Source organism: Ammospiza nelsoni, chromosome 1, assembly GCF_027579445.1.
Source record: "Ammospiza nelsoni isolate bAmmNel1 chromosome 1, bAmmNel1.pri, whole genome shotgun sequence".
NCBI classification, from domain to species: domain Eukaryota; kingdom Metazoa; phylum Chordata; class Aves; order Passeriformes; family Passerellidae; genus Ammospiza; species Ammospiza nelsoni.
Window position 1 is genome coordinate 89,606,988 of NC_080633.1, and position 24,847 is coordinate 89,631,834.

The 24,847-nt window shown below is 40.2% G+C and overlaps 1 protein-coding gene across 1 annotated transcript; it reads left to right on the forward strand.

Moving 5' to 3' along the window:
• Positions 1-1,198: 1,198 nt before the first annotated feature.
• On the forward strand, positions 1,199-22,483 carry SLC6A19 (solute carrier family 6 member 19). Its single transcript, XM_059473738.1, has 12 exons — positions 1,199-1,459; positions 9,701-9,841; positions 11,291-11,428; positions 12,344-12,525; positions 13,286-13,396; positions 14,165-14,277; positions 16,723-16,851; positions 17,590-17,746; positions 17,884-18,088; positions 18,668-18,827; positions 21,060-21,222; positions 21,785-22,483. The coding sequence occupies exons 1-12, from the start codon at positions 1,258-1,260 to the stop codon at positions 21,989-21,991; spliced, it is 1,908 nt and encodes a 635-aa protein (XP_059329721.1). The 5' UTR covers positions 1,199-1,257; the 3' UTR covers positions 21,992-22,483.
• The last annotated feature ends 2,364 nt before the right edge of the window (positions 22,484-24,847 follow it).

Sequence of the window (24,847 nt, forward strand, 5' to 3'; positions counted from 1 at the left end):
AGACCTGACAGGGTCCTGAAAAAGGCAGACTGAGACATATTTCAGCTCACATTAGGGAAATAGTAATACCTATTGCAAGACCCAGGAAAAATCCTTATGGGCTACTGTATGCAATTGTCCATGTGAAGGATGAAGATTTTTGGTTTTGTAGCTTTTCTATCCAAAGATATTGAACAGCCTCTGGAATCAACTTTGAACAAACATGACAAGATTGCAAAGGGATGCTATGGTGTGTTCACCTCTTTTTCCAGGGGCTGGACTTACAAGATCTCTCCTAGCTCTTTACTTTGACCACCCTGTATCACTGCAATGAGCCTGCAGCTGGCAACATTTCTTATTACATATACAGTGTTAGATTTTACATATAGTCTTCAGTGACAAGTGACTTATCTTTTGAAAACAACAAGGTTCAAAGGGAACAGTGTTGTTATGATTGTGCTGAAATAAAGAGGATAGGAGAAGTATCTGTGATATTTGTTACGTAGTGGGGTTTTTTTTAATTTTGACCACTATATCTAGGGTCACTGAAAAGGTGAAGGGACCTTTGATTTCAAGCCCGTTTATAAAAAAGACATGTTCTTCAGACCTTGTTCTGTACTGATTAGAAGTGTTGGGGTAAGCAGATTATGCTTATGACTTTAAAGGTCAGATTTTATAATCCCTAATTTTATACTCCATCCTTTTGGTCAGAATGTTTAGTAAGGTACAATCTGTTACAGAGGAACATTCATTATGAAACATACAATTCTGTAGGCATACACAATTGGAAACTGAACGTGATGATGAGTCACAATCAGTTTATCTTCCCTGTAAAACATGATATGAAATCTCCATATTTAGTCTGAGGCCAGTGGAATCCCACTATTCCTCATTTGCTAGAGCTATATTTGTATTTAAGTGAGTTTAAACAGGGGAGTGGCAAGGGGTGTTACATATCCTTACAGGTGATTAAGGTTTATAGTCAAATTATCTCCTGAATTACATTAGCTGAAATCAATGTATTCCACTGGATGAACAGACTGTTCCATAAAACCTTGGCAGATAAAGCATTAATAAGTGTCAGAGCTGACTTGGTCAATTGAATGATTTGCTGACGCTTCTTTTTAGCACAAGCCTGCACTTACAAGTCCAGTGCCAAAGGTTCAGTATATATAGCTAAAGGCAGCAAATAGATGCTCTCTTTTTGAGCAGGGTTCTGACAAGCTGCCTTTCTCATTACCCCTCACTGGCAGCACTTTCAGGCAGGGAATTTAAAACATGGTAAAGCTGAAGCTGCCCAATCCTGGCCTGGAGGACAGGATACCCTCCCATGCTGAACTTGAGGTCCTGGAGAAAGAAGAGGCAGACTCCAGACCAAAATGGGACAACAAGGCACAGTATATGCTGACCTGTGTAGGGTTTTGTGTGGGCTTGGGAAATGTCTGGAGGTTCCCCTATCTCTGTCAGAGCCATGGAGGAGGTAGGTCTTTAACACATCTTAACTAACTTTGGGTATAAACCAGGTTTCATCTCTCTTTAGGCAAGCAAATTGTGGAATATGTTTAGAATTGTTCAGGTGCTGTGAGAACAGGGATGATCTCTCTAGAAGACTGTATAGCACAGAAGGTAATTTCACAGGTTGTGATCACACTCTGAAGTCACGTTACTGATGGAAGGAAAGGAAGGGTCTGTTTTTATTTCAGGACACAGGATTGAACAAGGGAGTCTTCCACTGTCATGTACATAGTTTAGCTTCTCATTCTAAACCAAATAACCCAATGTTGTTTTCCATAGATAGATAGACAGATAGATAGATATAGATAGATACTGTATTTAAAATATTAATAAACTTGGGACTGTTATTCTGTTCATGATACCAAATGATCTTTTTAGAATAGGTTTAGAATAGGTTTTTCATTGGGCTTGGACTGATCCCTGTAGAGTGAGTGTTTGTATAATTTGTTCTAGGATTAACAGCCTGAATGAAGTCAACATTAAAAATATTTGTTTAGTTGGTGTTATTAAGTCATTTAAAATCCAAGCATATATTATTTACTGCATAATTTACTGGAACTCCTTAAGGTTTAGGTAAGGACTGAATGGCCATGTTAGAAATTTTGTTTTCTTTTGCTGTTTCTTTTGAAAGGTAACTTTGAGCTGAACCATTGCTTAAATATTATACAACAATATAAATTTTCATTTTCTTACTGACTTTTTTGTCTGCTATCTGCTTATTGTCCATTTTTCACTCTGGGATATGTGTAAAATATATTTGTTCCTTTGCAATATTTGGTCTTGAATGAAAATTTTTGGCTTAAGGAACAGTATTTCAAAGTAATATTCTTTTGCATGGTGAGATATTTAGAAATTGCTTTCCTTGTTAGAGTAGGGACAACTTAGGGCTCTGTGGGGAGTTGCTCACACAGACTCAGGGACAACAGCAGTTGCAAGAAGAGATGCTGTTATCATTAAGATTTCTCTAGCATGGGCTGATGTTTAAAGTTTGCAGTGCAAACTGGAGGTCATTTGCAGCAGAGTCAGGTCTTGTAGCAAAAAAAGTTACAGCACACACACAATTAGAAATGTTTCTATATTTGACAATTTAATTTGAAAAAAGTGGATGTATATCTCCAGAACTGATGGCACACATTGGCTTCTCAGGGTTTTAAACTTAGTTTTAGAAAGTGGACATGCCTGGATTTCCAGGGTACATGTATAGGCACTTCCTATCTTTTTGGTCTTTCTTTCCATTGTCATGTGAAACGCAGCTGCAAAGCAAGCACCCAGCAAATACAAAGAACTTGGTATGGATCATGGTTTTATCACTGATGTCAGTGAAGATTTATGAATTGCTTGTGTGTGTGTCAGTCCTCTGGCAGCAATTCTCTTTCTTTCTCATCATCCTGTAACTTGTTCTTTGTCAGGAAACACTGTCAGGAACACTGACAGCAGTTAACCCTGGGTTCTTTCTCCCCTGGGACTCTCTTACTCAAAGGGAGCACATAGCAAAGGAATTACAAGCTAGTACACAGACGTGTGTCCTTCTAGCTAGACTTGCTACCTTCTCTAATATTCTTCTGCACAGCACCAAATGCTGTGATTCATATCAATAAACACAAGGAATGCCTTTCTTTTAGAAAGGATTCCCTAATTTCATCGCACGTAAGGATGGAGAGCTGTTGTGCAATCCCTCCTCCTCCTCCTCTGCTGTACACCTCAGCCTCTCATGGTAGGTCTAAATCCAGCTCTTGCCACCACTGTCCTCCTCCCATGACAATTTCTCTTCCCAAACTTCTCCTTTAAATCAGAAAAAAAAAAAAAAAAAAGACTGCCTGCTTTTTGGATGGATGCCTTTGAATTTGAACACGTGATTATTTGTATTGTAAAAACAGAACTCAAAGTTTTATTTCTGAAGACATTTTGGTGTTGGGACAGTTTCTGCCTCATGAGGTTTTGTGGCTCCTGCATCTCTAATTCCCATTCAGCCGTGTTTGCAGCATACCAAGCACCCAGTGGAGGCAGCACTGCAACATCTGGGATTGCAGCTGTCAGATTGCTGAAGGAAACTCCCTGACACCATAAAACCACTCCAGAATAGGATGCTTGTGGTAGTCACTGTGTATGACGCCCAGCCTCAGTTGCGCTCCCTCTAACCAGCTTCACCCACATCCAGTTGGAAATGGTATTTACTGGGCATTGAAATGGTATTTACTGGGCATTTTGGGCAAGCTTTGCCTTAGTCTTTGCCCCTCAGCATGGTGGCCAAGGTGATTCATTCATCTTTAGATTTGTGTGGTCCATTCAGGGGCACAGATGTGCCTCTATAACAGAGCGGGGTAAAACTGTAACATTATGCACCTTTTTCCAAATTATCCACTAGAAAGCAAACATGAGTTCACTGAGGAAACTCCATTCTGCCACAGTAGTTCAAGTGCCTTTATCCTGGATGGTGTTGGTCCCCATTCTTTGTGTCTTCAAGATATGTCTTCACTGAATCCTGAGTGCAGAGCAGCAGGAATCCCTGTTCCTGCTCTCCCACTGGATACAGGGATTATGTTCCTCCTTGGATTGTTCCTGGAGTGATTATTTTAGAGTCCTAAAGCTCAAATTGGATATGATGGTGGATTATGGTTGTCAATTAAGAGATTAAAAAAAAAAAAAACCAAACCAACCAGCTATATTTTGTGCAGAAAATATCTGCGGTGGATGTGAAAAAGTCCTGTGTGACCACATCTCAGATATTAGATATGTGCAGAATCAAGGTTACATAGATTGTCTCCTGAAAATTGTTTCTAATTTTCAAAGATTGGCTTTGCTATCTTAACTTCTTTCTTTTTGACTATATGGATGAATGTTTGGATCATTTTGGATGGGTGAGGTCTGGTAGCAATGGTGTGGAGAGTACCTCAGCCAAGGACACTCCTGAATGAGATTGGGTGTCCACCTACTTTGTGAACCAGTGGTTGTACATGTTACATCCCTTATGAAACATAAATGGACTACAGTAAAGCATAAAATTTACCTTTGTGTGGTATTTGGACTTCAAAAAAGGTGGATTTTTTTTCTCTGCAAATTGTCCGCAGTGAAGGTAGTTAGGAACACTGTGTTTATAAGTAATGCTTATTTTCAGATGGTAAACTTAAATCTGGAATTATTTAAGAGCTGCTCCTTCCTAAGCACAGCACTATGATAGTGTTGTCACACTGAGATACCCAAATACACATAAAAAATTTGGTAGTTACATAATTTACTTACTTTTGTTGTCATAGATAATGAGTTTATATTTTTTAAAATAGAAAATTTACTCCAGTGAAATTTAGTGGAGCAAAGCACATTTTATCCTTTAATGTCTTAAAAGTTGTCAAATCCATCATTACTAAAGGCAAAATAGAGTTCAATATGCACATTATGTAAAAGGTGTGGTGTTTGCCTCAGTGATTTCACCAGCTTAATGAGATTGAAATTTCCCTTCATTTGATAGCTGTCTCTGACATTGCTCATAGCTTTTGTTTAATCTTTATTGAGCAACATGTCATTTAATCAACTGTTAAACATTTTCATTTTATCCCTGATGACCATTATAAAAAAGAGGATGCATATTTAATGTTTAAACCATTGATTTTTTAAAACGTCTCTAACTCTACAGCTTGCATATGGAAACTTTGCCACTGCACGAGGCAGAACTTTTTTATCTCTCTGCATGCCACACTGAAAGAAGGGACAGCAATGACATCAGCAATTCCTCACCTAGCAGATGATGAAATAACATGTTGCTACAGCTGAGGTCTCAGAATATGTTAGTACAGTAAAACATCTCCATCTGAAGCCTGCCAGCCTTCCCGTCGTGATGAACTGTGTGCAAGCAATAATGATTTTTTTAAATTTGTCATAAGCAGCTCTTAGATTAGAGAGGGAAAAACAGCTCTACAGATGTTCAAACCAAATATTATTTGTTTTGAAATACAGTATTGAAACAGGATGAGAATCTAATAGCTCAGTTGTAAGGTTTTCAGACTAGAATATCAGTCGTTTGTGTGCATATATACGGTGTCTGATTTCAGATTATTGGTTCGTTTGTTAGGATGGTAAAATTGTGGCAGCTTGAAAAGTATTTTAGTTTATTATTATTACTTTATTTTTTTGAGTCCCATGTGTACCTGAAAGTGTTCTAGAGGTGTGGGGGTGTGGGACCTGGGGACAGGGTGCAGTGGTGGGCGCTGTGGTTGGTGATTGGGCTCCATGATCTTAGAGGTCTTTTCCAACCATAATAACTCTATGATTCTATATGGCAGCTTTGCCAAGTCAAATTATTGTTTTTCCATTCTGGCTTCTTTCAGAAAACTTGAGGAGAAATTGAGAGAAAGAGAAAAAGCAGCAGAGATGGATTTCTGAGCTGGCAGCTAGAATTGAACCCTAGAAACCAAAGAACCCAAGAAAGAGAAAAGTGTTATATATCATAGAGAGCTATAATTTTATTTCTCTTGAAAATATAACAATATTCCTACAGCTAAATATTGGTCATTTCAAATACATAAAATGCTATTCAAAATGCTGAGTCCTTTGTGGCACATGTCACACATCAGGGTGAATGACTAATCACTGAAAAGTGATTAGTGCACCAAAAAAGATATTTTTATTGAAGCCAGTTGCCAAAGGTAGCTCTACAGACATGGTACTCTCAGACTTCTATATAGCATGTCATTTAGCCACACACAAAAAACCTTACTAAAAAATTGTCAATTTTTAAAATCAGTATGGTTCATGTTACTTGCATTAAAACCTAGTTACTACTGTAAAAATGTAGACTGACAAACTAAAACCATTTCAGAGGAAAGCCAGAAGAAAAACTGAGACATACTTTTTGTTAGTCAAAGACTGAAGAACTCATTATTATTTATTTGTAGAGATGTTTGTTAAACTTCCAACTTTGCTGACTGTTCCTCTCTTTCTTGTGTGTCAGTCTATCTCTTCAGGAAAAGGATTCTGTGGACATCATCTCCAAGAAGAAGAATATCTCATTTATTTTCTTCCTCACTTCTCCCATCTCAGCTACATCCCCCTCCTCAGGAGACCATCTAGTCCTTGCAAGAACAGCCTTGCATTAGTGGGGAGCAGCTCTGGGTGGATCTGGGACCCTCAGGCTGCTGCTGTCTCACTTTGGAGAGAAGTGGCTCTTTTGTAATGCCAGGAAGGAGGGAACTATGGTGATCCACCCTGGTTTCGAGGAAAGTGAACTCCCCTAGTTGCAGATTCAAATTTAGCATTGTGGTCTTAGTTGAGATATTGTTAGACATGGTCTCAGTGCTGAAGCAGACAATTCCTGACTCACGTCTTTCTGACTATGTATTTCCGTGTCACAAACCTGTGAAACATACAGGGCTTACTCCAATTTTTGAGTACCTAGGATCTCTTCCAAAACAAGGCTCTTTCCTCTGTTCCCCACCACTCCAAGGACTTCTAAAATTTACTGACTGCAGGAGGTACTGCTGTCAGATGTAACAGGGCAGCCCTCTCTCCATGCTTTGCTGACTGTCACCTGGAAGGCATCTAAGCCAGAAATGGCAATGGACTCCCCATGCACCTGTGCCTGGCATCACTGCTGACAGTGCAAAGCTGTTGCCCACGTTGGCAGAAGGTCCGGGACTCACTGAAACTGTGTCAGACTCAGTCACTGCTAAGAACTGACTGTCTGTCCTTTCAGTTTCTAAAGGCTTGTCCCATTTTGTCTTTATGGACTTCCTTAGCTGTGCTGGAACATGCAGTGATGTGCACTTAAGGGCCTCTGTTCATCTGATTAGATGTGCAATGCATGCAAATTTGGCTTCAAATAGTTTGTTCTCTGCTGATTCTCCACCCTCTTTCTGTGAATAACACTTCTCATAACTGTTTTACTTTCATTTTCATAGTAAGCAAGATTGTTGCAGTGCATGCAATGAGATCTCCCTCACTGCCGCATTCCATCCCCTTACATCCTGATGACTTCCTTTCCATCCTCCCCCTCCTGATGGGAGGCTCAGTGGGACAACTTCCACACATGGAGTCTCAGGCTTTTCACAGAGTTACTTACAGCACATGGAAGTGCCAGCAGCCATAAATGTGCCCTGGCTCCAGCCCCATGCCAGCCTGACACAGGTTCCTTCATGTCACACACTGACCAGGAGCTCTCATGAGGGTAAAATCAGAGCAGCACACAATCACTGTGTTTATGCCAACAGTTTTAAATTCCAGAGCATTCTCTCTGTCTCAAGCAAGACACCTCATGAGAGTGTGAAACCTGACCCTGCAGAGTTTGTGTGATGCCTCATCTGGGTCTTTTCTTGCTACCTGCTCTTTCGGATGCCATATGGTCTCTGCTACACCACACTCTCAATTCTCTCTGGTAAAGCCCTTCTTGAGCAACAGTAACAGTCAAGTCCAGAAGATGGATCTATACAGCTACCTGATCCAAACACTCCCCATTTACACTGAGGATAAGTCCTTGTCACCCTTTGAAACTCAGCTTGCAGTGATTTTAGATCACACCTTGAAACCTCAGCATGGACTGGCAGGTAGTTCAGCTGAGTGCTCCTAATGGAGTCACATCACCTTTTTTGGTCAGGTCACAGTAAGATCACTTGAGGACTTGATTAGAAATTAGGTCCCTGGTCAAAGATCTTATTGAAGAAGGAAGTATACAATCTTTATAGTCTTTTCAAGCTATGACCAATTGCTCCTTATCATACCTATCAAAGAAAAATCTTTTTTCATAGCTGTCATCTCTGTTGGCAGAAAACCAGGCTGTTTCTGAGCAGCTTTAGAGAGCATTCAAAGGTAGTCTGAACCATTTGGTTTCAGCAGACAGCAGCCAGGCTGATATTCTGACTTAGGATCCATTTTTTCTCACTAAAGTGCACAGTTCACCTCCACTCATGCAGTTCCAGCAGTCTGGGCAGACATGGCTGTCCCTCCAAGTCAGGGAGATTCAGCAGCAGCACAGTCCCAACACCACAGCTCTCCCTGTTGACAGCACAGTGGGCAAGATTTGCTGCAGGACTCTCAGAGTTGAGCCATCTTCTGTGGTGGACATGGCAAGAGTGTTGTATCAGCCTCAGGGGATTTCCTCCAGGTGCTTATGGAGTTCCCTTTATTAAGATGCTGCAGAAGAAGTCTTTAAGTATGACATATCTATGACAGAGCAGTCAGATAAAGGGGTCCCATGACTCTCTTGGCACAGACACAAAAAGAAGAAAGGAAAAAAATCTAAAAAGGCGTGCTCTGTGCTCACAGCTCACCAGCTTGCTTGATAGCTTGGAACTCCAGGAAGTAAATTTCAGTTTCTGGAATGGTTTTCAGTCTTCAGATTTCCTCCTTCACTTGCTATCTGATTTTCATTGCACACATGAGGAAAAAGTCAGTAAATACTCAGACCTGAACCCTTAACATTCTGGTCTGCATTCTTTTCATTGCTTTCAGATTAATTGCTCCTATCTAGATTAGGGAGATAAAGCCATTTTGTGATGACAGATAACAATAATTCTAATGTGCAGCAATATTCACGCATTTGTCTCTGCATTTTTACAGTTCAGTGTGCTGCTCTGGGGTACCTCCCATATCCAAGGTACACCTTGTTCAGGAAAAAACTAAGAATACTTGTCCTATACTAACCAACTTTATCATCATTAACAGGGTTTGAACCCTGCACTACAGATGTCTTCTAATCAAACCCAAACATTGTTGAGAACAGATGCCAAGAACTTCTTGTTGTTTCAGGCAGACAGCCCAAGGCTCCTGCCTAATATTTAGGGGTACTTTGCTTAGTTCATTCAGCTATTTCATACTCTTTGCATGAGTCACAGCTATAAAACCATAATTTTTTGCAGGAAAAAAAAAGGAGAAGTCATTCCAGGACAGTAGCTATCTTTCCCTCACTTGTGATACAAAGGTAGCTTTTTCAAATTTTACCCTTGAGAGTGTATAATTTCTGTTTATGTGTGTCACTTGGGAAGAATAAGAATTGCTACCTGAAACTACAGATGTAACTGAGTGCCCTGCCTGGGCAATCAGGAAAAGCATTGCTCAGAAAACAGGGAAGGGTTTCCACAAAGGGTTTACGGTTGCTTATCATGTCAAAAGTGCTTACAGGCTGCTTACAGGTCTGCTTATCACATCTCACAAGCCGAATGGTTTTGTTTTGTTTTACTACTTCAGTGATTGGAATTGTTATTTTTCTTATCCATTCCAGGAGCCTTCATGATCCCTTTCCTGATTTTGCTGGTCCTGGAGGGTATCCCCCTGCTGCATCTTGAGTTTGCCATTGGTCAAAGGCTGAGGAAAGGCAGTGTGGGCGTATGGAGCTCTATCCACCCTACCCTGAAAGGGGTTGGTGAGTCAAAAAGCTGCCTGAGAAAGCACAAGTCTCTGAACCGATGATCTAAAAAACAAATCTACTGGGTTTTATTTTGATGTGTCATAAGAGATTTCAGGATCTATTAGTTTTCCCCTCTTCGTAGCTCTCCATTGATAGGTCAAACTAATCACGATAAAGCAAAATGACAGTTTTGTGTTCACATTCCCAAGTCCTGTGAGTCCTGTTAAAACTTTTCCCTAATCTGAGACCAATTTCAGGCCTCAGAGATATTTTCTGTATCATCCATACTGGGTATGGTTAATACAGAAAATATGGTTTTTACCACTAGGATGAATCTTTAGGTGTGCCAAAAATTGTTCTGTAACTGTTCTGTGGATAAATATTACTCAAATCTTTATCTGATAGTCTTCAGCTCCACTTAATTTTACTTTTTTGCTTTTGAGAGTTGCCATTCCATAAGCCACAGAAACAGTATTTTGCAGGAAACACTTTTTCACCACGGTACCAAACTTCTGAGTACAACAGTCCATTTGATAATGTTGTAAAAGCAGCATTGTACACATGACATAAAAACCTCCACAGCTGCCTCCTTACACAGGAGGTGCCTCTGAACACCAGGAAATATGGTGAGGGTGGGCAGACACTGGCACGGGCTGCCCAGGGAGGCTCTGGGGTCTCCAGCCTCAGAGATACTCAAAGACTGCCTGGACATGGTCTGGGCAACCACCTTTGGTGGACCAGGTGACCTCCACAGATCCCTTCCAACCTCAACCACACACTTGAAAGGGAGGGAACAGGGCTGCTTTGGCACCCACTGCATTTGTAAATGAGTTACAAAAGATAATTGTTCATTGCATCTGGAATTTTTCAAGAGTCTTTAGAGCATGGGAGCTCTCAGGAGCTAATGATTAGCATTTACTGTCTACCAGAGAAGTCACCAGAGGTTGATTACTTGGGAACAGGCAGAGAAGGACAGATACCAGGGTGAATTCTGTACCTGGTCACAGACTGTGACTCCTGGCAGCCATCCATCCTGTACAACACCACCCCTGCTGACTTTGCAGGGACCTTGTGGGAGAAGGAGATATTTCAGTCTCATTTAACCAAAATTCCAAGTCAGCTGAGCTTTACATGTGCCCAGCATCCCAAACTCCCTGGACATCAGCTGGCAGTGCTGTGAGCAGGATTGTGTGGTGTCTGTAGGGAATTTGTCCTCTCATGAGGTTGGCTCTGAAGCGGGCATCACCTTCAGTCTCAGAGAGAGTTTTTAGGATGTAACTTTACGTAGGACTCACCTGTCCAACCTTTAGGAAAAAATTCACAGTGATAAACCTACATCCAAAATGTGCCAGATTTTTTCCATCCAAACTGAGAAGGGAAATGTTGGGTTTGATACTGTGTGCTTTGATATATCTTGAAGACAAGAGTGTTGCAATTCACACAGTCTTCTGATTTTTTTTTCAGGCATAGCATCAATGTTTGTGTCTTTCCTGGTGGGCTTATATTATAATACTATTATTGCCTGGGTGATGTGGTATTTCTTCAACTCCTTCCAAGAACCCCTGCCATGGAGTAACTGTCCTCTCAATGACAACAGAACAGGTAAATTTCATAAAACATTTTATTTTGTTGCACAGCACAGATTTTTGTTTCTATCAGTTACTGTAAATGAGCCTTTCTGTAAAACAGCAGTAAGGCATGGCAGTCCTGTGAGGCACATTGCACTATTTGATACTTGTGTTTTGTACAAATTCACATTAAATGAAATGTGGCCAGCATGTAATCCTTGAGGCAAATTTTGGTTTCTTTTATGAAACCTCCTGGTAGATTTTGACAGATGTGTTCATATTCAGAATATTCACTAAGTGCAGACCTAGTATAAACATTAACATTTTCCAGATTTAAGCAATGTCTGTCATCCATCTCTTCAACAGCCCTCCATTAGCACATTGAAAAAGGAGAAAAAAAAGCATAATCCATTTGAAACACCTGTACCTCTCAGTATGACAAGTCTACATCTCCTTGGAGACTGCTTGGTGACAGCAGCTTCGTTTTCCATAGTCAGCCCTGCATGACACTGTGTGAAGCAGGTTTTCCTGCTGGGTCTGTGGGCAGCTCTTCAGAGTGCTCAGCCCCTCTCCTCCCACAGCAGGCATGGAAAGCCTCATATAAGGGCAGGCCAGGGCAGAATATTGCACAGGCCAGCACAGGGCAGGGAGCTGGGGATTCAACTTGAGCTGACAAGACCTTGAACAATGCCCCACAGAACAGAAGGAAAGATATTGCTGAAGGAGGTGTGGGAGGAGAAGAACTACTATATTAAAATACCTATTAAACAGCTGTCTTTTAAATATCTTATTTTGCCATGAAACTAGTCTCCAAAAATCTGAAATTTTGCCAACAACAAATCCATTGGCATGAAGTGGAACAATTTAAAACACTGATATTAATTATTTAGCTTCTTTTTCCCCAAGTAAATAAAAGATGTACAGAATGACAAGCATTTTGTCATTACAGATTATATAGAAGAGTGTTCCAAGAGCTCTCCTGTAGATTACTTCTGGTACAGAGAAACACTGAACATCTCCACTTCCATTGAGGATTCTGGCAGCATCCAGTGGTGGCTGTTGCTGTGTTTAACATGTGCATGGGGTGTGCTCTACGTGTGCACAATCAGAGGCATTGAAACCACAGGAAAGGTACTCTGTCTTGGGGGAACTTTTTATGACATGATATTAATCCTACAATTGTGACCCCTTATTTATACAGAATTAATAATGCTGTAGAAGCTGTCTGGTTTTTGAGTGAAAGCATGTCCAAAATTTTGTGTCATCACTGGGACTGCTTTTTGAAGAATGAAGGTGAATGAAATGGAATCTAGCTTGATTTGATTTATGTAGAGATTTTTGTGATCAACTTTTTGTGTGTCTTCCTTGTCTTTACAGGTCCTAGTAACACATTTTTAGGTATTATCACTTCAAAACTAATATTAATCTTTAATGTAAGATCAAGGGACTCTCTTTTTATTATGGCTATTCTCTTCAAAACATACCTATACAGATTTATTTGTGTTTGTGCAAGTCCTAAATATTATTTCTACAAAAGAGGGACCAACATTCAGCAAAGTCCTGAGAGTCCATCCTTGAATCAGTCTGGTCTCAGAGTGTACATTATTTTTGATGCTGCTTTTGAATGATCTGAGTTGAATTTCAACAATGACAATTTCTCTTAAATAGGCCACTTTTGCTAAAAAAAGTGTTTATTATCCATGTGTACTACAAATATCACTTCATTGAACATTTTTAGTGTAGTATGCTAATTGTGGCTCACTTGAAACTTGCCATTATTGTTACTGAGGAAAACCTTGATTATTTCCCTATTTTCTTTACTTAAAAAAAAAAAAAATTCAAGTGTTTTGTTTCATTTGAATGGTTTATTGACTTTTTGTTTTTGGTGCAGGCTGTGTATGTGACATCAACTCTCCCGTACGTGGTGCTCACCATTTTCCTGATCCGCGGCTTGACGCTGAAGGGATCAACCAACGGAATTGTGTATCTCTTCACCCCTAATGTAAGCCACTGCTTGGGCCATTGCTCAGTGAAACATGCTGTGGTCCTCTCTGTGATTAACAACTGATTGAAAATTAGTCCTCCCCACTGGTGCTTCTCTAACTATCCCCCAGGCACCTTAAAAAACCTTGATTCTGTGAGGCGAATCCTCTGCATTGGATATGAAGAGGATACATACACACAAATACTTTCTCTGTCTCTCCATCCTCCATCAAGAGCTGTTCTAATGAGTTGAATGATCATCACAGAGCAGTGGGGTTGTAATTTATTTGGCTTGATTTATTTTCTTGTATTCTACCTAAGAACCAGCCTAAATTTAAAGCATAAATCATGTATTTGGAAGTAGAACCCACCTAATTTCCATATGAACAAAACATATGAACAAAAAAAACAAAACTAAGAGAAAGGTTTAATAATATAACAGTATTTAAACAAAATTAAAACAGGGATCATTTCCATAAGCAGATCTCTGAATGATCATTATTAATGCTTAATAATAAACACCTTTTCTGAAACCAGGCATGGCAGCTGTCAGCTATGCAAAGCATTTTTTTAATCAATTTTCAAAATACATAAAACCTTCAGATAGGTTTTCTTTTATATAAAAAAAGTAAGTTTGACAAAAATATTGACCTATTTGTTGAAATTCTTCAAGAACAATGAGTTTTGCATGGTTAATGTTCTTGTTTTAATTGTTGTTTTAAATCTCTCATACTTAGTTTAAATAGCAATGTTGGATGTGCTTAAAGCTGTGTGTCTGATGCCTCAGGTCAGTGAGCTGGCGAACCCAGTGACATGGCTGGATGCAGGAGCTCAGGTGTTTTACTCCTTCTCCCTGGCCTTTGGAGGCCTCATTTCATTCTCCAGCTACAACTCTGTTCAGTAAGTAGCTAGTGAGAACCAAAATTTCATATGACTATTTAATTTTTTCAAATGAAACATCTTTGTTTTGCCCTGTTGTTGTGCTGCTTGGGTCTGTGCCAGCCTCCCCTCACAGATAAAAGGTGCATCTCCTCTGACTGCTCCTAGCCCTCCCAAAACAAGATTTCAGGTCCCTGCTCTGGCTGACTTCCTAGAGAAAGATGTGGTGATGCAGGATAGGAAGAAGGGGACTGGCTGCCCAGCACCAGCTGATGAGCAGGAATTTCCTCTCTGGGAGTGCTCAGTGCATGGTGATGCCCTTGGTCTCAGAGCAGGTGGTAAAGCACATCTTTCAAATCAATTCACAGAACACAGTTTAAAACTTTAGTTTTGAGATGAAGAGATATATCTAATCTTGAAATTTAAATTCCGTTCCTTTATATGTGTGCTTTGGGCCAGGGAGTGAGAAATCTCATCACCCAGAGACTGATTCAGCCTGCAAATTATGATGCAATGCTATATTCTACATTCTCTCATAAAATATTGCAGCAACTACCAATGCCTCTTGGTGCCTGCCATCCCTTCCGAACTCTTGAAAGAAAAACTGTCTGGAATTCACTAAATGTAATATTTTTGATAAACATCTGTCATGGTTTGACGCTGGCGCAATGCCAGTGCCCCCATGAAAATATATTCTCCCTAGTGTCTACTGTGAGATGTTACCAAATCTTAGCACCTATTGGTTTGACCATCAAACTCCCAAAATCTCACTTCCTTTTCAAAACAGGACGACATCTCTGAATTAAGTTTTGGATATGTGGTTTGGTCATGCATTCAAAGATCTGTGTTTCAGTTTTGTCTTGGATTCAATTACCCACAGCAGCATTTCAGTCTCTGAGGAAGTTCTTTGCCACCACTCTTGATTTCAGGTGTTTTTGAAAAGATCACCTGGAATTTTTGGTGTCTACAAGTCTCAATGTGAGATGTCAAGTCCTGCCTAAGGTCCAAGTCAATGTCCCACAGCCATGGGGTCAGACCTGGGAGCATCCACCTTTCCAAAAGACACAAAGAAAAGGAGCAGTGTCCTCTGGGTTTTCCAACACACTGGGCAGTTGCATTCAGGCCATGTTCATTCAATGCTCAATGATTCATGACTTAAGGAGGGAACTGAACAAAGTCACCAAACTCCCAAGGAATATAAGTAAGAACATTCCCATGCAAATTCCACAGTGTTACCCTGTGGTGTTGGGCCACCGGCAATCCAGCACCAGCTGGACCAGGTGTCAGTGAGTCTGCCCCTAGATGGTTTGGGAGTACAAAAACATCAGAAAATACAATAAGGTTTCAATGCTATCAAGGATTCAGTAATTCACAATGAGAAGGAGCTTGAGCATCTGACTTTCTCTAAAAAGAAGAAATGTTTTTTACTCTTGTCATTGAGAATCTCATGTTACATTGCAAAAACTGACACAAGACTACAGCAAGGAATTTCCATGCAATGTCCTACATCCAGGAGATGCCTATTTCCAATGCTATAAATGGGGAAAGGACACAGTGTGATAGGTCTTGGTTGGACAAGCTTGTCTCTCCTCTTGAACCTGCTCAGAAAAACAATATCAAGTTTATCTCAATAGTCCTCTCTTGCCCAGGAAAAATGAGTTATCTACAGTTTTACAGTCTTCTCTTACAATGATTAACTAATTTAATATTGATATTTTATCTTGTCCCTCAGATGAAAGTCTGTTTCTGGCTCTGCAAATTCTTTGCATTAGCACAGGCACACTAGCAAGAAGTGCCTGCAGCAGAGGCATTTCTACAAAGAGTTTTTCTGTCCATCTTTTCAGCATATTGTTACATTGTTCTTCCAAAACTTGGGAACATTTTGCACCATCTTTTTTTCAAGGGTCAAATAAAACTGTTCCCAAGTGCTCTTGGCTGCTGCAATTTCACCATACCCAAGTGCTATGAAAAGTAAACTTGTGCTCACTTTTCATGTCTGATATTTGGATTCAAGCCCAAACCTTTCATCTTGCAGCACAATACACCAGCAGTGAAGGCACAGCCCGTGGCAATGTGTTTCTGCACACATCCATGACAAGCTTGAAAAGGAGGAGACTCTTTTGCCCCTCATACTTTTCTTCCCATGGACCAAACATGACAACAGCTCAGGCAATTATTCCTTATGAACAGGTTATTTGAAGAGGAAAAAAAAAAACACCAAAAGCACCGAAAGAAACCAAACCCATAGCTATTAAATTGTTTAAGGCACAAAGTTTCAATTTACTAAATCTAACAGCACTACTTGTGTGCTTTTAAAGAGTATACTTATGTACCTATGCATCCTCGACTACTTTTTTGTTAAGTCTTGGTAGCCAGTTTTACTATTAATTTTAGGAATGTGTTTTACTATTAATTTTAGGAATGTGTAAATTTAGGAATCCATTCTTTCTTCTCTTTGAATTGCAGCAACAACTGTGAGAAAGATGCTGTGATCGTTTCAGTGATCAACGGTTTCACATCCATCTATGCTGCCACTGTCATATACTCCATCATTGGGTTCAGAGCCACAGCAAGATATGATGACTGCTTTGACAAGTGAGTTATTGGGGGAAAAAAACCCCACAGAATATGCAGGTGTTTGTTTGTCTGAGGCAGCTCTGTTAGCCTGCTGACAATGGATATATCATTTATGAATAACTGCAGCTCTTGACTCACATGGCATCAGAATTACTCATTACTCATAAAAATACAGAATCTTGTGGAACAAACCCCATAGAAAGTGATAATTGTTTAAGTCACCTTATTTCCTACATAAATATGTTTTTCATTATTCTCCATGCTGACATAGGGCATGAATGTAATATTCCCTGGTTCCTGTGTTAGCTCTGTGTTTAGGTTTCCTCCTGGAGAGCTCAAAAGCTCAGGTCTCATCAGAGGTGCCTCATTTTACCCAGGCAGTCAGACTCTGATGTTTCCAGTCTAGTTCCTCCACATTCAGCTGTGAAACTGCATGATTCACAGCTGCTGACAACTTAGATATTCCCATAAACCACCCAGTCTAGGGACTGGTGTTCAGTTTGCAATGCTAACACAAGCACCTAAATCCTGCATGGGTTTCTAGAGTGTCCATCCATTTAGAATCATCTATGCCATGAGAGATAGTGTTATATTCACCTTGGAAGAAAGAAAATTGCACATGCACATCTGATGGACTTTCCAATGTCAAATCCAATCTTGATATTGTACTCTTAGTAACTTGTTTGATGATGTAAACGAATCCTGATGATGCTTACAAATTAATAATTTCAAATTCCTTACATTTCACTTTTTCAGGAATATTCTTACTCTGATGAATGCATTCGATTTGCCAGAAGGTAACGTAACCCAAGATAACTTCGAACAAATGCAGCAGCTGTGCAACATGACTGATCCAGCAACTTTTGCGACCCTCAAGTTTGAAACCTGTGATCTGGAAACTTTCCTGAATGATGTAAGTTTAACAACCTAACAGATATTGATACCTTAAATATGGTGGGCATGCATAGCAACTATTTAATTGCCAAGTCTACTGACTACCAATGTAAATTTAAGTGCTGTGTGATGTTAATGATCCTAAATCTTCCCCAGGGAGCTGAAGGAACTGGCCTAGCCTTTATTGTCTTCACTGAAGCAATCACCAAAATGCCTGTCTCACCTTTGTGGTCCATCCTCTTCTTCATCATGCTCTTCTGCTTGGGTTTGTCATCTATGTTTGGGAACATGGAAGGTGTGCTTGTACCTTTACAAGATCTCAAGATTATATCCCCCAGAGTGCCTAAGGAACTTATTACTGGTAAGTGCATTTTTAGACACTGTGGCCTCCCCATCCTCCCCAGAAAGCAGCTTGTGTGCTGAAAAAGCAGCCCACCCCGCTGCTACCTTCTGATCTGGAATGGTATAAGACTCCCAGATAACCTACTGAAGATTTTCTCGTGTTCCCCAGTGGGGCAGCTCGTGTGAGGTTCCTTCTGAGCCTGCAGGCAGCTGTTAACCCTTAGGCCTGCCCATCAGCCTGCTCTTGATGACCACTGTAGCCTCCATTGGGAAGCTGAAGGACCTGAGTCCTTCACCCAGGCAGGATTTCTCTCAGAGCAACATTATCCCATCATCTATGGAGAAGAGAACCTGTTTTCTCTCCTCAGCCTTCTCCCTTTTTGTTTGCCACATCTGCCACCTGTGTAATGTTAGGAGAGTTTTACCCAAACAGAAGCCAGCCTCCCCAGAGTGCCATTAAAAAATAAAGTGGAGGCCTTCAGGCTGCAAGAGTTACTATTTAAGCTTTATAGCTACTGGGGAAATACTTTTCTTTCCCATTTTGCTTTAACTTTCACACCTAAGTGTGCTGTTGTTTTTGGTTTTCCTTTTCCCACAGGTCTCGTTTGTTTGGTGTGTTATTTGATAGCTTTCATTTTTGTGCTGAACTCTGGTAATTACTGGCTGAGTCTGTTTGATGGTTATGCTGGCTCTATTCCCCTGCTGATAATTGCATTTTGTGAGATGTTTTCAGTCGTCTACATTTATGGAATAGACAGGTATGAAATACAGCTTAACCATTACTTGATATCAATGCATAAAGTGATTATTGTTGTATAGCTACAATCTCACTGCATCTCTGCGCACAGAATTTCTGTTATAGAAATCAATGAAATTATGCAGCTATAATTTAGGGTTCTTATATGTTTCAGGTTTTTTAAAGAGTTCTCAGCGAAAAGAAATAATGCTTGCCAAGTATTTGTATGTGAAAGCTTTCCACTTTATTAATACATTATAATAAATAATGCTTTTTAACAACTAGTTCAAATAAAGGTATCCCTAAGATATTGCAAGAGAATATTAGGCATCAATGGAGTGCATTAATATGAATGCAAATAATTTATTTTTAAAGTAGGCATCAGAATGTAGATATTTGCAACAGTTACATAAGAGCCACTATTGATCATTTGCCTTTTTAATATGGTGACATTTATAATAACTCTTCTTCAGGATAATTGCATCAAACGTTTAATTAGCAGAAGCAAAGTACGCACACACTGGCACCGAGCTGAAAGTTTAACCCAGAGTTATATCCCAGGAGTGTTTACAAGGAGTGCTAAATGATGCTCTCCAGTACAGGGATCTCCAGGCATGCTGCAGACATTAGTTTACAGCAGCTTGCAAATCCAGGCTACTGAGATACGTTCTTAGCTGATAAATCCAGGACTTTATCAGTTGGAACAGTGAGAAATTATCCTCTCAACTTTCTACAGGTGTAATAAATCAAGTTTCAACATCTTTATGTTTGTAATAAAAACACAAGAAATGTGAAATAAAGTAGAGGGAATTCAATCACCCACAAGTTTTACTTGAACTTGTGCCAGATTCAGCTACTGCTCCTGGCAGTGGGGTGAATGCCCTTGTGACCCATTTTCCCATACTTTTATGCTACTTAAGGAAGCATGAATCAGGTAAGGTAAATTAGATGGTGTACTCTTGAGAAAGAAGGCTTATTTTAATTTGTTAAGGCCAGAAAAAGCTATGTAGATCACTTTTCCTTCCCTTTAAAATCTCTGAACTCCTTATAAAGTAAATTAAAATAATTCCCAGGACACAAGCATGGGTTGAGTCCATAAAGTGGGGGCAAGGTGTGTGTTTGTGTTTGATTCAGAAAAATGCCTCATACCAAACTTTAATGTTCCTGGCCAGTACACACCACTGTAGCCCTCTTTGAGAGCAGAGCTTTTCAGGGCTGCCCAAGTGTGGTGTTATCTGCTCCAGATGAGTTTCTGTGACCTTTTTCTGAGAAAGGGTCATTGTTAGAAAGATGGCTCTGTTGCTTGAAGGAGAACATGTGTGTCATCCATGACACTCGTAACTACACATGAACATGCGCTGCAGTCAGGACATGGGGCTCCATGGCTTTTAAGACACTCAGATCTCAGAAGTTAGAGATGAAAAGATAAAATAAATTTCCATAGTAATTGAGATTCTAGTGGATTCAGTGTGTTGTTCATAGTTGAAGGACCAACTGAATAGTTCCCTCAGGGTTATTCCCATAGGACATGCAGGAAATCCAGACAAAAGGACTAAAGCAGAAACCTGAAACTTCCAAACTATTTTTTAAGATGTGTGTGCACAAGGTGTTGCATTATATGTAGAAGACATAAATTAGTTCGGGAATGATGCAGACATTACCACTCTCAATGCAGGGCTTGTTTCTTCTTGTGGAAATATTTTTGCCCCACTGACCACTCCATGTTCCATGAATTATCCAAATAACACAATGTAGGTGTTTTTAAGAATGTGTAAAGTTAAAAAATGTTTCATTATTCAGCCTGAGAAAACTGGTAGATATCCAAATTTAGACAAACACTGTATTATAATCTAATTAGTAAATTATTTTATTTGCTTTTGTTCTTTTTAAATATTGTATCACTCCCTTTAATTTATGCAGTTCTGAGATACTTATCAAAAAATTGTGAAGCAATATGTTCTGGGGAAAATCCATCTGCACTGACTCTTTTCTGTTGAAGCTATTTCACATATGCCTCACAGATATCTCCAAGATAGTACATCTCCAAAAATAATTTTCCAAACTTGCAATGATATGTGCCTTAATTTGAACTAGTGAGGTCTAACTCCTGATCTTGTAAATTCTGGTCTCAAACTGACATTAGCAAATTCCTGGGAACCACAGTAAGGGGTAGTTTGGATTTCCCCATTTATGAGCAGGCATTCTCTTATCCTGGCCAGCTTTGTAGTCTGAACCTTCTGCTTTTTGTTTCTAGGTTTAACAAGGATATTGAGTTCATGATTGGACATAAGCCCAACATTTTCTGGCAGGTTACCTGGAGACTCATCAGTCCTCTCATTATGTTAGTTATCTTTTTCTTTTATTTTGTGGTGAAAGTCAACCAAGAACTGCTCTACAGTGTTTGGGACCCTAACTATGTAAGTGTGTAAACCAAAATATTTATTTAGAATTATTTTAAGTATTCTTCTTTAATGTAATAGTCATTGTCAGTTATATTCATCTTCCATCTGAAACAGTTTTCTGGCAAACTTGCCACAAGATATGGAAATGGGACGGCTTTCTTTTCTCCTCTTTTGCAACCTCACTTCCCTCCTATTAATGTTTCGGCCCTCCCTCACCCTTTGATTTCAGCCTTCCCACAAAAAGGCTGATTGGCCATAAGGCCCTGGTGGCCTCTCAGGCCCCCCATGCCCACATTCCTTTCTGCCAAGGAAGAGTTCCAGTCCCCCGTCTCCCTTCCTGGCTCTTACTGCTTTCATGCCATTTTCTTTACATCACTTGAAAGTAAAAATAAGCCCAAAACAGCTGAGGCTGGAAACCCTTGAGCTGAAAGCTGCTGTGGAATGGGCAGACTGTTGTGCCATTATGGCTGGCCAATGTCCTCATTACATTTTTGATCTGTTGAATTACTGAATGTGTGCATGGTCCCAGATATTTGCTCCTCATGACTTTCTACAACTTGGTTGTTTGCTCTTTCAGGAGGAGTTCCCCAAAACAGAGAAGGTTGAATATCCCCCCTGGGTGTATGCTATCATTGTAATCCTTTCTGGAGTGCCCAGTTTGACCATCCCTACCTTTGCCATCTACAAAGCCATCAGGAGCCACTGTCAGAAAAAAAATGATCGTGCTGGCCTTATCGCTACGTCTGAGACTTCCATTAATGGAAACTTAAAGTATACATCATAAACCTTTTGTTTTTTCAAATGTGGAAGGATGCCCTGTCAGTGAGGAAAGTAAAAAAAATATATTTTTATGAATCTGGAGTTAATTTTATTTTCATTGAAGGGTAACCATGTGTTGTTTCCAGGTAAACATTTGCATAACCAGGCAATGAACTGTGAAGAGTTGATGGCCTGGCTTCTGGAAGCAAAAAAAGTGACATTTGCAAGTGATTGGGGCACCAGGACAAATAATTTGTCCCTTTCTGGTTCTGAAGCCAGCTTGTTTGAAACTGGCTTCTATCCCCTGTGCTTGGGGATGCACTGTGCATGAAGTGACTCTTCCATGTGTAATCATTCTTGGGTTGGGTGGCCAATATGAAGGGTAACTTAATGCTGTCCTCTCTTGCACATTAAATTGTTTTTACTTTACATAGCACTGTGTTGCACAAAGCGACTAATATTATTTGTTTCATAGAGAAGTTTAAATATTTAATAAAAACATTTCTAAGTATGAGAATGACAACTTGATTAATTTGGAATTCTATATATTTTATAAATTGCCTATAACTTCCAAGTTCCTAGCAGATAGTGCTGCATTTGCTGATGACAGGAGAGGTAATCTTGCAGTGGGGCAGCAGCAGCTCAGGACACAGCAAAATCTGCCTTCTGTGGCACCTGTGAGCAAGGGGTGCACCACTTGCCTGGGGGATCCGTGCTGCTGGGAGATCCAAGGCACACCAAGGTGCAAATCTTGCTCCCTGTTGCCATCAAGGTAGGTGGCTCTGGTTCATGTTCATGTACATACACAAACACACACACCTGACAACTATTTGAATTTTTTAACTTCCTTCCATGTGACCCAGTGGAGCTCAGTGAGGGATCCCATTCCTCATGTGGCCACCAGAGAGGAAAGGGGCACCGTTAGAGCACGCAGGCAGAGTGCCTGGAGCAGTGTCCATGTCCCCTCTGGATGGGTGATCCTCTCCATCCAACTGTCTGTGTACATGGACAGTCATACACTTGTATAACATTGCAGCAGTTCCTACACACACTTTTTGAAACCAGAATAGATCCAGTTTAGATCCTCATACTGGTTGTAATCAATGTACTCTATTAAAAGGAATAGGTACACTTAGGGTATATTTACTCAAGAATGTATCTTTAGGGTAGTCTATCTCCTCTAAATTGAGAGTAAAGTGCATTGCATTGAAAATTGAGAGTAAAGTACACATTGCATGTGTACTTCATGGAATCATAGAATCAATGGTTTGGGTTGGAAAATTCCTTGAAGATTATCCAATTCCAACCCCCCTGCCATGGGCAGGGACACCTTCCACTTGGCCAGGTTTCTCCAAGCCTATCCAGCCTGGACATGAAGACGTGCAGGGATGGGGCATCCACAGCTTCTCTGGGCAACCCATGCCACAGAATCTGAATGATTAAATTAATTTACATTTAATTTTCATTTTTAAAAAAATTACATTAATGTAAGTAACTATTGAAACTATTTGAAGATGTTACTCTTTAATGGGAGGAACACTTTTTGTCAGAACGAGTAACACCATGTGTGAGGTGGCTGGCTGTGGTGCCAGGTGTGGAATTTGGGGTGTTGCTGGAAGGGCCCAAGCCCAGCCCAAGGCATCTCCTGATCAGAAGAGCAGCAGGGAAAGGAGTGATGGTGGTGTGTGCCCTGGGACCATTGACATTGTGCAAGGGCTGCCAAACCACCCTGCGTGTCCAGAAGTTTTTGCTGCTACTGAGGTCCCAATGGAAGCAGGAAACTGCACCTGCAGCTCTGAGATAGCCCTGGACAAGACACTGGGAAGTTGAGTTGCTCTATCTGTGAGCCTGGATATTTGCAGGGGTGTAAGCAGATGAGCTGTGACAGCCCAGGGAGAATCATGCAGCCTTGATCTCAAACTGGCTTCTGGCTGGATGATCTGCAACCTGATCCCATTTGTCTGCTTAGCAGCACAGCAGGGGAATTTTTGGGGAAAACAATTCACCTTTTATTTTGGGGAAAACAATTCACCTTTACTTAGAAACTCTTCCCATTTGGAGAGGGGAATCCAGGCATAAACTGTTTGTTGATTTACTGAGGGCAAGCAAGCTGACTGGCTGCTCTGTTTAGTGTGAACTGATTTGGCATGCATACCAGCAAAACCCTGGTATGACTGAAAGAAAACAGAAAAATATTCTCACATATTTTCAATTGAAGGAAAGCATTCAGCTCTTGCATTCATCAGTAACTATTTAATGAATAATAAAAATAGTCACTGGGGATTCATTGACAGGTGGGAAGTGATTAACTTCTAGCAACTATTGTGAAAATGGACCAAATTCTAATGTCTGAACACACAACATCTAATTTTTCTTGTTTTTTCTTTTTTCTAATTGAATTTTTGTATTTGGAAAAGATGAGTTCATTTATTTACTTCTATTAATAAACTAAGACAGGAAATGCCAATGTTTTATTCACAGATTTTTACAGGTATTTTGCAATTTTAATTAGTTCACTGCAACGGGTTTTTTTTAATTATATTCAGTGTCACACTTCTCTGACAGAGAACAGAAAATAAGGAGAACAGAAAATAAAAACCTGTTTGATCCTGAGTTACCCATTAACAACATATTCCCAAGCTGTCTAACTATAGAAGGAGCTGCAAAAAAGGCAAGAGTGCTAACTCTCTATATAACAATAATTCCTGGTTTTGTCTTTAAACTGCATCCTTGGCAATGACACAGCCGCTTGCATCAGATAAAAAGAAAGCTCCACCTTTCTTCCAAGATCCTTCTGTCACCCTGCATAAAACCTGTGGGAGAGACAGGTTTTGAAGCATCTTCCCATTTTTAGGGAAAGGGGCTGAGAAGCCACGGATAT

Excerpts from the sequence above, each read along its gene's own strand:
- SLC6A19 (XM_059473738.1), top strand. The coding sequence starts at position 1,258 with ATGGTAAAGCTGAAGCTGCCCAATCCTGGCCTGGAGGACAGGATACCC. Across the intron at positions 1,460-9,700 it reads CTGTCAGAGCCATGGAGGAG|GAGCCTTCATGATCCCTTTC; the intron begins GTAGGTCTTTAA and ends TATCCATTCCAG. Across the intron at positions 17,747-17,883 it reads TGGAAACTTTCCTGAATGAT|GGAGCTGAAGGAACTGGCCT; the intron begins GTAAGTTTAACA and ends AATCTTCCCCAG.